Source organism: Microcaecilia unicolor, chromosome 4 (assembly GCF_901765095.1).
Source record: "Microcaecilia unicolor chromosome 4, aMicUni1.1, whole genome shotgun sequence".
In the NCBI taxonomy this organism is placed as follows: Eukaryota; Metazoa; Chordata; class Amphibia; order Gymnophiona; family Siphonopidae; genus Microcaecilia; species Microcaecilia unicolor.
The window spans coordinates 76,406,328-76,420,167 of record NC_044034.1 but is presented as its reverse complement, the minus strand read 5'-3'; the positions used below and the strand labels follow the sequence as shown (position 1 = coordinate 76,420,167).

The 13,840-nt window shown below is 40.4% G+C and overlaps 1 protein-coding gene across 1 annotated transcript in view; it reads right to left on the bottom strand.

Annotated features, from left to right (window-relative positions):
* Positions 1-13,840, bottom strand: part of LOC115469606 (WD repeat-containing protein on Y chromosome-like) — a 141,626-nt gene that overhangs the window by 55,748 nt on the left and 72,038 nt on the right. Inside the window, 4 exon segments of the mRNA XM_030202401.1 lie at positions 3,224-3,329; positions 11,264-11,488; positions 11,490-11,505; positions 12,900-12,969. Of these exon segments, the coding sequence (XP_030058261.1) occupies positions 3,224-3,329; positions 11,264-11,488; positions 11,490-11,505; positions 12,900-12,969 (417 nt within the window).

The window sequence follows — 13,840 nt, the reverse complement described above, 5'->3', positions numbered from 1 at the left end:
TCAGAAAACATGGAAAATGACATGTGAGATATACAGATGCAACCCCATTTTAGATAGAACAAAGAAATTGGAATATCAATTCCGATAGTGTTTAGAAAAGGATCTACCAATGTAGAATCTGTTTTACAATAAATGCAGGAGAGCACGTACATTTGCCGGCATGTGCAGCACTGTTCCCTCTAAGCCGAGTGGGAGTCTCCCAACTCCATTGCTGCCAGTGGAGAGAAGTGCTTCAATATTGTGTTTTCAATCACTAGGGACAGACAGGTTCCCTGGAGTCCTGCAGAGCTTGCCTGTCTCTCACTATTCAAAATGTGACAGTGAAACAGCACCCCCCACTGGCCGGACTGTAGGTGGCAGACTCCCACTCAGCTTTGAGGGCACAGTGATGTGCAGTGAGATTCGCCATTTTACAAAGATGCATTCTGAAAAACTAACAGTGAACATTGACAGCTTGCTATTCTATTCTATTGTTGGCATTTATAAGCCACAAATTCCCTAAGTAGGACCAAAGCGATGTACAAGAATAACAATCATTACAATACAAAATAAATTACATGGGCCTTTATACTAAGCAGCACTAAAAAGTGGCCTTCACTATCCCCAATGTGGGTCTTTCCCACATGCTATAACCAATTTTGGCACTGCCAGTAAATGGCCAATTTACCTATTTCTGAAATAATGAGAAATTTAGCATTGAATATACGGGTTCAGAACATACCGGTACCGCTGGAGAAAGCCCGGCTATCACCTGCAGTTGCAGTCTGAATATCGTGGCCCTGGTGTCTTAAAATTATGCTTTTCAGTAATTTTGTGAGTTTTTAAATGGGCAATTTTCTAATGCATGTAGTTTTTTTTTTGTTTTTAAAGAGAGAATCTATGTTATCTGACATATTTATTGAAAAGGGTGAATGAAGGTGCTTCTGGTGCAGTTTTGAAATAAAATGAAATTCTTTGGCTGTGAACATGGCATTTTAAGAAGCTTACGGGGACTGCCCTGTAAAATTGTTTGTCTTTCTTCTCTGGGGTTGAATGCTGCCTTTACTATCTGCAAGTGTAGTTCCTTTCTGCTGACTGTTTTTTTAGGGGCCCTTTTACTAAAGGGTTGCCATGTGGTAACCCGGAACTACCGCCGGCCCAACGCAGAGGGCGGCAGTAGTTCCCTCCCAAGCACCTGCTATTTCTAGTGCTAGCACAAATATTTAAAAGATTTCCACAGGGGGCTACCCGGCGGTAATCGGGCAGCATCTCACTACCCAGTTACCGCCAGGTTAGCACAGAAGCCCTTACCGCCACCTCAATGGAAGGTAGTAAGTACTGCTCCCCGAAATGGCATTGCGGCAAGAGCAAACTTACCACATGGCCATTCCTTTTTCAGCTCTTTTACCTGCTGCAGTAAAAGGGGCACTGGCGTGTGGCATAAACAGCTGCCACCGCTACCGCAGCTTAATTAAAGGGACCCCTTAGTGTGTAAACTGCCTTGCCCTGCTTGGTCAGTTAAGATGGTATAGTAAATTCTCTATAACATTAAGGTTATCAATAGAACTCAACCAAAATAAAACATGGAAAGAAAATAAGATGATACCTTTTTTATTGGACAGAACTTAATACATTTCTTGATTAGCTTCGAAGGTTGCCCCTTCTTCGTCAGATCGGAAATAAGCAAATGTGCTAGCTGACAGTGTATATAAGTGAGAAACCTTCAAGCATTACTATGACAGTCTGACAGGGTGGGAGGATGGGGTGGGTCGGAGGTATGCATGGGGACATCAAAGCATATCATGATATTCTAACAGAATGGGTGTGGATAGGTGAGGGGTGGGGTGAATCAACAGAGACATACAGCTTTATGGTTTATAATGGGCTAGGAACCCCAGGTCCTTGTTAAGTCCTTTCTGTTGGGTGTTAAAATATTCAATCATTCTGACTTCAAAGGTCTTACGTTCTTTTGATAACCTTAAGAGTGGACTAACACGGCTACCATACTCCTCTATAAATTAATAAACTAGTCAGTTCCTAGTTTGCTTATTGTTTATCCATTGAAAATAGGGAACAATTGAACGCTCCATCCAGCAATTCAATTAATTCTCAAATGGTACATAGTTTCAACATGTGAACACTGGGAAGGGAGACTGAATTAGATCTCTGGATGTTTATTTTCTTAATAGCACCAATCATCCATTTTATTTATTTATATTTTTTCTGTTTAAGTATTGGTTATGTTATTATTTTGAGTTAGATCCCTGCGGCAGGAGCTTTGCGCCGAAATACGTCCCGTGTCAGGTCATTGTGTTATTGACCTACGCTGTGCAAATAAAAATCTTTGTCCCATTTAGTGAAGGCTCTTGGTGCTTTTTTATGCTTTTGGACTGGGTTCTGTGATTCGGACCCTCTCTGTGCTGTTTGTTGGAAATAGCAGAGCAGGTTAGATCTCAAATGTCAATGCAGCTCCCAAAACCTTCTACTCTTCCCAAAGGTTGAACTTTATTAAATTCTATAGAATTATCCTTCACCAATTTATCCAATACTTTGACAGAAGCCTTGCTATTATAGACTTCAGGCCGCAGACGCGCCCGTGCTCCTTGCTCAATGCAGTGACCTGAAATCTAGGAATCAAAGGCTTTACTTAAAAAAAAAAGGGGTTTTAAGACCAATCTTACATTTCTGGAAAGAGGATTCCAATCCTAAATGCAATGGCAGATTGTTGTGAAAAGTAAGGCCACTTAACACATGGCAGATAAAATCTAACCATATGTACCTCAAGGAGGGGACTACCAGAAGCTGGGAAGATCTCAATGCATGAGAAGATAAATAAGGAATCAGATATTGTGACAGAAAAAAGGGTATATAACGAATAATAGATTTTATGAACGATTGTCAGTTATTTAAAGGGTATCCTATAAGATAAAGGCATCCAATGCTCAATTTTTAATAGAGGGGGTGACACGGTCAAAGTTTTGTGCAACTGTGATGAGTTTAACACCAATATTTTGTATCAATTGTAAACACTTAAGGTCAGTTGTGTGAAGACCTTGGAATAAGGCATTACAGTAGTCTAGATTGTTCTACAAAATGGTTTAAGAATTTCTATTTATAATTTGGCAAATACATAATAAAACATATATGCTGTATCTGCAAAATCATATCAAAGGAAAATAACACAATTACTGAACATACTACCTTTCATGTACATCTGATAGGAGAAAGAAAAGCATCAACTGACCTTAACTGTGTTGTCTGTAGACACTGAAAATATTTTCTGATCCTCAGCTGATATTTCCACACAAAACACTGGAGCAGTGTGACCTCTCAGCATACCTGTAGGTCTTCTGAAAATGATAACCAGAAAAGAACACTGTAAGTATTAATTGATCAGACTCAGAAGAATCTATACAATGGCCAAGTCCTGAACCAACTCTTCTGCAATGAGCAGCAATCTGTGGGATGAGACAGAGGGCACTCTGATTTATAACTGACGCATAAAAACACTAAAATACCTTGAGTAATGGGGAAACCAGGAGCTGAGGTTCTGCTCTTAGCTAAGGGGGCAATTTTCAAACTGTTCATCTTGGGACAAAGATTGCACTTGATTTATACACCCTGACTTTGCATCAATTTTCAAAGTGCAAGTATGCACATACTTTTGCTTTGAAATGTGCCGTGGGTGAAACGCATATACAATCACTTGCACCAGCCCTTTCTTTGGGTGAATATTTGCTAGAAAAGTACATGCCAAGATTTGAAATACCCTCAACATCATACATACTTTTCATCCGCGGACCTAAACCTGCCCTGAAACATTCACACGTTGTTCAACAATGTGCAGAGTTTCAGCAGCATTAAGGGAGGCCAATTCTCAGTTGGCTGATTAATGTTGGAAAAACGTTTGGAAAATTGTTCTCTATGCCAAACAATTCTGAAGAAATTCTACAAACTACATATAATAAAAACAGAAGGATGAAGAGGAAGTTAAAAAAACAGCTAGTTTTTTGAAAGCAATGTAGCACAGCATAGTAGGTAGGGATATACAGGACATAGAAAATGTAACGAGTTATCCTGTATCATTGGCAAATTTATTTATTTATTGGGATGTATTAACTGCCTTTATGAAGAGATTCACAAATGAAAACAAGCCAAGAAAACATGAAATTTTGTAGGATTTTTTTTGTGTACCATCAATAGTGTGCACTCTTCCATACTATTAACGAAGAGTGCACACTCTTTGCCAATAATCCACACGCACATGTGCACTTTCCCTGAATAGTGTGCACTCTTGACAACATTGCTCCTATGACAACAAAATGAAAAAAAAAAACTTGAACATTCTTGGAAACAAACATTTTCTGGCTGCACACTACTAGGAGATAGTCCAAGGTAACCAGACAACTCTGTGTCAAAAGGATGGAGATAGTCCTGATTTTACCTCATGGCATCTACAGACTTTTATATTGTGAACTGCCTAATGGCACTATGGGCCAGTGTCACGAAATGCCTAGCCACCCGCCTGGGGCTACCCTGTGGCCACTAAGAGGGTCTATCCCCAGCACAGCTCAGGTTCACCTGTACCTACTGCTTGTGCTCTACACTAGCACCCTCTTCCCACTGACTGGGTCACAACTGCCTCTGGGCGAGTCTCCCAATCTCAAATTATCCCCAGTGATTTCTAGGTTACTGGGACCACACTCCCAATTTTTCCACAGTTCCCAGAAAGCACTCGTAGACCCAACACACAAACCACCAGGATTCTTTATCAGTCTAGATAGGCAGAATGAACAAACCAATGTGTTTATTCTATGAACTTGAAACAGTGGACAAAAATGTGCAATTAGCAAACACTGACAAGTGACTGAAAAATGGATCAATTAGAAAACTAACTAAACATCTGCATGTTTCCTAGAAAGTACCTGGGGAGATCAGGACATATATAGCTGTTCACCAGTTATCACCTCTACCCAGGAAATCTAGACTGCCCCAACTTGACATTTCGTTCTTTAGATTTTAAGCTCCTTTGAGCAGGGACCGTCCTTCTTTGTTTATTTTGTACAGCGCTGTGTAACCCTAGTAGCACTCTAGAAATGTTAAGTAGTAGTAGTAGTAGTTATCAAATATAACTGTTTTTTTTACAGGGCTTCAGCAAAGAGCTCTTCTCCAGGGCTGAAATTGAACTCAAAACCAGTAAAGTCCAAATGAGATGAGTTCCTGGGCCAATCAGAGCCCAGTCAACAATATTTCAAATATATACTGCTTCTTGCTTCCTGTTTGTGTCAAACTAAAGAAAAAACACTCAGTTCTCTGTAACAGCTTTACAGCAAAGAAACACCACCTGCTGGCCAAATTGGAGAAATACACTTCAGACCATCAATGCATGAAAATATCCAATACATTTTACAGGCTTAAAACACACAGTTTCTTCACAGCCAGATTCAGTAAATGGTGGTGAAGTTAGGTGTCAATGATGATCCACGCTAAGATAGTGTTCTGTACAGAATACTAGCTTGGCATGCATATTTCCCGGGATTCTATATATGGTACCTCAATTTCTGCACGGAAATCGAAATGTATTCTATAACGATGCGCATAGCTTAATTGGTTAACTAGCAAATCAGCACTGTTAATTGGATGTTAACAAGAAATTATCAGCACTAATTGGCATTAATTGAGATTTACATGCATAACTCGCTAAGGGCCCTGTTTACTAAGCCGCGCTATAGGTGCACTAGTGTTTTTAGCGTGCGCTAGAAATTATCACACACTAGTGCTAGAGACACCCATAGGAATATATGGCTGTCTCTAGCGTTAGCACGTGCTAAAAATGCTAGCTCACCTTAGTAAACAGGACCCTAAGGGTATTCAGTAATGTGGTGTGCCTAAATTATAAGTCATATAGTTGAAAATGGGGCGTGAGCATTTCTAAAATCTATGTGCATTATCATAGAATATACCCAATATATGCCCAATTTAAGTGTCAGGATTTATAACAAGTAAAAACATAACCTAAATGGATGTGACCAAATTTGGTTGTGTAGAGAGCCACTTGGCGTATTCTATATACCATGTGGAAATTTAAGCCTATTCTATAAAATGTAGGCGTACTTTGCAGAAAACGCCTAGGCATATTTTTTTCCATGCAGATTTTTCAGGTGCCATATATAGAATCTAGCCTTTTGTGCCTATATATATATCGCGCCAAGATTTCTGCATAGAAATCAAAGCATATTCTATAAAAATGCACATAAGTTAATTGGTTAACAAGCTAATCAGCACTTATAATTGGATGTTAACAACCAATTAACAGCACTAATTGGCATTAATTAGAATTTATGCACACTACTTGCTAAGCGTATTCTGTAACGCGGGGCACATAAATTCTAAGTTGCATAGTTGAAAAGGGGATGTGGCCATGGGCGTGGAATGGGCAGGTCATGGGCATATCAAAAATCTATGCACTTTGTTATAGAATACACCCACTCCGTGCCTAATTTAGGCGTCGGGTTTTACTTGGTGTAATTGGCCTTGACTAACTGTCACGTGGACAGACGCTTGGTGTATTCTATAAACCGTGCAGAAATTTAGGCTTATTAGTTAACTAGCAAATCAGCACTGCTAATTGGATGTTAACAAGAAATTATCAGCACTAATTGGCATTAATTGAGATTTACATGCATAACTCGCTAAGGGCCCTGTTTACTAAGCCGCGCTATAGGTGCACTAGTATGTATTAAGTTAGTCCAATAAAAACAGGTATCTTATTTTCTTTTCTATGTTTTATTTTATTCTATTTCTATTGACTGCTTTTAGAAGTGGACTAACACGGCTACCACATCTCTCTACTCAAGATGGAAGATTCCACATATAGCCACATGAAAAAGCAAATGAGCAAACTTATGGAAAAAGAAACAAAAGTAAACAGTCATCTTTACTTTCTAACAATCTGTGTAGGAAGAATAACATCATTCCAAAAGGACTGAGGATCAAAAATCCTTTGGCTACTACTTACAATTCTGACTGCAGACAAACTCTGCAAACGCACTAGTCAGAAACTAAGAAATGAACTTATACATCAACACTAGAAGAAAATGATTAAAACCCAAAGGGATGAAATCATAAGGAACATGGAGGAACTACGTCCACACCTTATGAGCCAACTTAAGGAGGACCTGCAGAACACCCAAGTGGAGAAACAATACATTGCTATCCGCAATAAAGAAATGAAGCTGTCTTCTCTCCTGCACAATCACAGAGAGAAAAACAACTTACCTCGGAGCAGAAATGGCGCTGCAATCCTAACAGGCCCAAACAACTTGGATACACTTTACAACCCATCTGAGGTATGTGAAATCAAAATCCGAACAAACCAGGAGATCAAGAAAGTCTGCAAATACCGTGCAGGCAAACCACCTCTGATCTCCCTATCGGAAATGTAAATCAATTGGGGATAGTAAACCTCTCAAACTATCAATTATCACAGCATGAAGTCTCTGTACTTTTCAAAGGACTCTCGTTTTGCCCATCCAGCAAACTTGATGAAATTTAATTATACTCAGATCTGGAAGAATTCTTTAGAAAACTCCGCCTAAAGGTACATTTTCACAATAAAGTAACACCCAACAGACTGGAACACAATTTTAAACGAAATAACACATATTTCACCCCACAATGTGGACAAAACAATAAACTAGACAGCTACATAGAAAGTTTCAGGTACAGGGTAAAATCACAACTTTCCAGCAAACAAAAGAAAGTCCTGTACAACCTTACTCCACCAGAAAGAGCAGCCGTAAGCAACCTACAAAACAACCAATGCATTATCATCAAACCCACAGACAAAGAGGGCTCAGTGGTGATTATGGACACACAAAAATACATCGAAGAAGGGCACAGACAGCTCTCAGACAAAACATGCTACAGGAAATTAACTGAAGATCCCACACAGGACTATACGAAACAGCTGAAAGGCCTTATCAGAACATTTTCTAAACAAGTACAGCCACATCTGAAGAAACTCATACTAAACCAGCCCTCTGTGGGCGCATTCTACATGCTACCCAAAATCCACAAACCTAGAAACCCTGGCAGACCAAACATATCGGGTACTGGCACACTCATGGAGGAAATATCTGGATTTAAAGAGGGGATTCTGAAACCTCTTTTGCACAAGACAAACAGCTTCATTCAAGACACCACAGACTTTCTGAATAAATTGAAAAATATCAAGCAATTACCACTGGGTACCCTTCTGGTCACGATGGATGTAGAATCACTATACAGCAACATTCCCCATGCGGATGGCATAGCAGCATGTGAGAAGTTCTTAAAAACATCCACACTTGACCATCAATACTCACCAGAAACTATTACAAAACTAATCAAATTTATTCTAACTCACAACTATTTCTGCTTTAACAATATCTACCTACAAATCATGGGTACTGCGATGGGCACCAGGGCAGCACCTCAATATGCTAACCTCTTTATGGCTGAACTGGAAGAGACATTTCTGAATATATATCAGACCACACTCTTAGAATACTACTGGTATATTGATAACATTTTTATCATTTGAACTGAGGGGGAAGAAACTATAAAACAATTTTACAGTTCTTTCAATACATACCATCCTACAATCAGATTCAAAATTGACTACTCCCCAGAAAAAGTCAATTTTTTGGACACCACAGTTTCAATCAGCAATGGCTACATACAAACATCCATATATAGGAAACTCACAGACAAATGCAGCTACCTCCACAACTCCACCTTCCACCCTTCACATACAAAAACATCCATTATTTATAGCCAAGCCACAAGATACCAATGTATCTGCTCTGACCCAGGGGACAGAGATAGGCACCTCAAAATCCTGACTGCATCTCCAAAATAATCTCCAAGAATATTGCCTCCTCCCTCAAAACACCCAAGGAAAATCTGCTACAATACAAAGAAAAGAAAGCCACAGACAGAACCCCCTTTATAGTGACATACAACCCAGAGCTGAAAAAACTGTGGAAAATCATAAGAGATCTGCACCCACTACTCCAGGAGGATGAATTACTGAGAGAGATATTCCCATCCCCACCAGTGCTGGCCTTCCGACAGCCACCCAATTTAAAACACAAGCTAGTGAGAAGCAAGCTCTCAACAGAGAACCATAAAGAAGAGAATGGCACTCATCCTTGCAATATATCCAGCTGCAAAGTATGCCAAAACATTTCACAAGACCCCATAGTCATTCACAAAGGAAAAATATACAACATAAAGGAATCCTTCACATGCTCATCTTTCAATGTAGTATATGCCATCCAGTGTAAAAAATGGGACGAAGGATGCTATATTGGAGAAACAAGTCAGATGCTGAAGAAGAGATTTAATTTACATAGACATCATGTGAAAAATGCCAGTGCCAACCAGGATGTTACAGTACCTCTGTGGGACAGCACTTCACAAAACCAGAACACTGTACTAATGATTTTATGGTGAGAATACTTAAGGGAAACTTTAAAACAATACAGGAATGCAAGACCTTTGAAGCCAAAATGATTATATATTTTGACACCCACCAGACAGGACTTAACAAAGACCTGGGTTTTCTAGCCCATTATAAACCATTGAGTTTCACTGCTTTGTTACCCTCTGATCACCATGCATATCTCCCTGTCCCCCATCCTCTCAGCCCTCTCTGTTTTTCACCTAGCCCACCTCTCCCTCATCCTTTCAGACCATCACTGAAATACTTTGATGTTTCACTTATATATGCTGTTACTTATGAAAATTTGCTTATTTCTGATCTGACGAAGAAGGGCTACTTTCGAAAGCTAATCAAAAAATGTATTTAGTCCAATAAAAAAGGTATCATCTTACTTTCTTTTCTATGTTTTATTTTATTCTATTTCTATTGACTGCTTTTAGAAATGGACTAACACGGCTACCACATCTCTCTACTCAGGCTTATTCTGTAAAGTACGCCTAAATTAAGGCATACTTTATAGAATACACTTAAGCGAATTTCATTTCGGCGCCAAATTTTTAGGCGCGATATATAGAATCTAATCCTCTGTGTGTAAGTTTGCTCCTCACTCATTCTCCGCCCAGATGCTGCCCATGTGTACAAACTATGTACTACTGAAGATATGCACTTAGGTACATATTCGACATGTATGCACGTATGTACTAATATTCTAACCATCCTATATAATAAAACACACCTCCAACATTCTGAAGCTGACTGCATAGCTGAGGCATTCCCGCTTTCTGTATCCATCTCCTGAATTGACATCACGTACTTCTGGGTTCGTCACAAGCAGAAGTGACCAACCACACGAGGTTTCTCGGCTTCAGAATGTTGGAGGTGCATTCTATTAAATAGGATTGGTCAGTTCCTTGAAGCACAGCCAGAGCTTAGCATCCTGCATAGTAACGCTCAGACACCAGAGAGAGGGGGGGGGGGGGGGGGGGGGGGGGGGGAGCTGACACCAGAGAGAGGGAGGAAGGGGTGGCCTGACACCAGAGAGGGGGGGGAGGTATCTCTGTCACACACACACTCTCTCTCTCTCTCTCACAGTCAATGTCTTTCTCTCTCTCACACATTGTCTCTCACACACTCTGTCTCACACTGTATCACATTCACTCTCTATGTGTCACACAGTCACTCACACACTCTCTTGGTCTCATACACTCAGTCTCACAGAGTCTGTGTCTCACACACACTGTCTCTCTCTCTCGCACTGTGTCTCACATACGCACTTGCACACACTCTCATTCTCACACACACACTCTCTCTCACAGACACACTCGCACCCAGACTCACTCTCTTTCTTTCTCTCTCTCTCTCTCACACACACACACTCGCACATTCACTCTCTCACACTCAGTCACTCTCACATACACTTTCTCAAACATACACACTTCGAGGAAAACCTTGCTAGCGTCCGTTTCATTTGTGTCAGAAACGGGCCTTTTTTACTAGTTATTTGTATAATTGGTGTGTAAATGTTAGCATTTACTTTATAGAATTTGTCCTCAGATGTGTACTTAACCCTTGAATAGGTGTCTATTTATGACACAGCGGGGGGGGGGGGGGGGGGAGAAATTTCACATTGTTTCCTCCTGTTGTTTTGTATTAAAAATGACATGAAGTGAGATGGGAAATGCCACTGCCACTTCCCATGTTGTTTCAAAAGCACGCACATCCCTAATGTTTTCAAAATATTGCACCAAATCCAGACAGCAATCTCGCCAATCTCTAAAGTTCACTGGAATTCATTACCCTGGGACATAAGGGTTCCACATTCGAACTATTCTGTCCACTCCACCAGTCACGATGAGACTGTTCTTCTTACAGAACGCAAATGTTTTCACTCCTTTGTACACTTGAAACACGGTCTGATCTCCCTCCGGTCTCCTCTGTGGAGCTCCGGGTGTCATCTGACCTCTTCTTGCCCTTGGTTCTTTCCCATAGTCCTTTATGTCTCTCATCTGTTGCTCTACATGGTGTCCCAACCGTACACCCTGAGAAATGAATGCACTGCATTTAAACAGAGTTCTCCAACTGTAACCCTATGAAAACACTTGTGCTTTTTGTAACATTGCTGTAGCAAGTTTTCCTTTAAGAGAGAAGGGCACTGAGTGTGCTAAGTTGGATGTTGTTGATTTATAGCAGTATCATCAAAAGCGAATAGACATTACTGAATAAACGTAACAGATTTCAAGATACAGTATTAATAATAACAGAAGGAACTTCTTATACAAAAAGGGACATTAATCAGAGGATCTCCGCCAGCCAAGGAGGCAGCCCAGCTAACTCCCACAGTCGGCAGTGAGACTTGATATTCAATGCCAGGCCGTTTCTAGTAACTGGCATTGGACATCTGGTTTATTTTTGGCCAGTATTCAGCGCTGGCCAGTTAAGTTTAAGCCAGTCAGAGACAGGGCTGTTATTTCAGCGGCCCGATTTGGCCGCCAAATTTAGCCAGAGATGTGCTGAATATTCGCGGATAGCCGGTTAAGTGCTATTTAACTGTCCAGGAGCTGTTCCTGTCCAGTTAAATACCCGCAGAATATTGGGGGGGGGGGGGGGTCTGACTATACATGTAGCGGGTAATTCTAAAACAAGTAGCTTAAGTTAAAGGAGTAGGCAGGCAGCTATTTCATGCCAATCTAGAAAGACAAGTAGGCACCTATTTCTTTTCTAGAATACTAACACATGTGGCAGAAAACGTGTTTTACATTTAAGGTGTGGCGTATATGCACCTAAATGTTAACAGCATAAAGCTGAGATGGCCAGGGGGATATTGATGTCACTAGAGTCACACTCTGGTTATTAATTTTATTGGTATTCATTTCTTGTATACTGTTAATATCCCCTTTCCAGGGTTCAGTGTGGTTTACATTCTAGGTGAGACAAAAGCAGATAGTGTTAGTGTGAGGTATGAGAAACATTAGAGACCATTGGTGTAATGCATGAGACTAAAAACATTAAAGGAAAGGATAATGGATGATACTAGGAAGTGGAAGTCAAGATGGATTATTATGATGGATAACTATTAATTGAAGGACAGATTGATCAGCATAATTTCTAATTTTCCTCAACTTCCTCAGTAATATAAATGATTTCTTAATCACTGTGGTCACCTATGCCCTCAACTTAGACTCCCAGAATCCTTAAACTCAATTCTGGTGATATCTGGATCATTTTCAGTGGCTGCTATAAACCCAGATATTTAATGCCAATATCCGGGCATGGCATAGCACTGATATCTGGGTTTACAAACTCATGGCAGCTGGCAAATAAAAAGACGGTGATTGCCACAGATTAAATATTACTCCTTGTGTATTTAACTATTGCAGCAGTGTTTCGAGTCAGAATAAACAATCACTGAGGCTAGACTGAGTAAAACTGTTACCTATTACTAAGGCAGTAGGCTCATGGTTTGAAGCAGAGATGACAACTCTAATGGACTTGTAGTACTTCAGCTAAGAAAGAAAACAATCACAGAGATAATAATGAACAATAACAGGAATACATTATAGGACCATTTTCATTTTTTTTTTTAATTATAACATTATAGCCTCCATTCTGACCCCATGCACAAGTCTTTAGGAAACAGAACATTGATATAGGAATAGAAAGATACTGTTTAGGACATTTCCTTCTAAACCTGCAGAATGAAGGTAATCTATTCAGGCAAAACCACTGGCAAGCTGGAGGTTACTGATGCAGCCTTTGCAGTTGAATTCTGTTATCTGCAAGGCCAAGTTTTAGACAGGATATGGCGAGGGGAATTATATACGTCCAGGCTGGGTTGTGGAAAATTCCCACTGTATTTCACAAAACTTCTGCCAAATGCAAAGCCTCTTGAAAAATACCAGCATAGATGTGCAGGACTGCACATCAATGTCTCCCCACCTCCAGCAGGAGCAACAATTTTAAAAAGTTGCATGTAGCCAAAAAAAGTGTGTAGCTTTACCATAAATGTGCATGGATGCAACTTTACCATAGATGTACACCTCCAGTCCCTCTAACATCTTCTGCATCCCCTATCCTCCCAATATCATCTGCACCCTGATTCCCCCCCCCCCCCCCAATATCATCCGTACCTTGATCTTCCCTACAACCTGTCCCCCAATACCTTCCAACATAATCTGCATCCACAATACCCTGCTGACATAATCTGCACCACTCATTCCCCCCCCCTTATATGACAGCCTGACCCCTAGCAGTAGTACTACGAGATTACCTCTATAGATTGCAGGTGCCATTTTGAACCCGGAACCAGTACGAACAGAAGCAACTGAGGATTGCTCCTGCTTCCATTAAACTACTATGGGACCCAGTAAGAGCCCG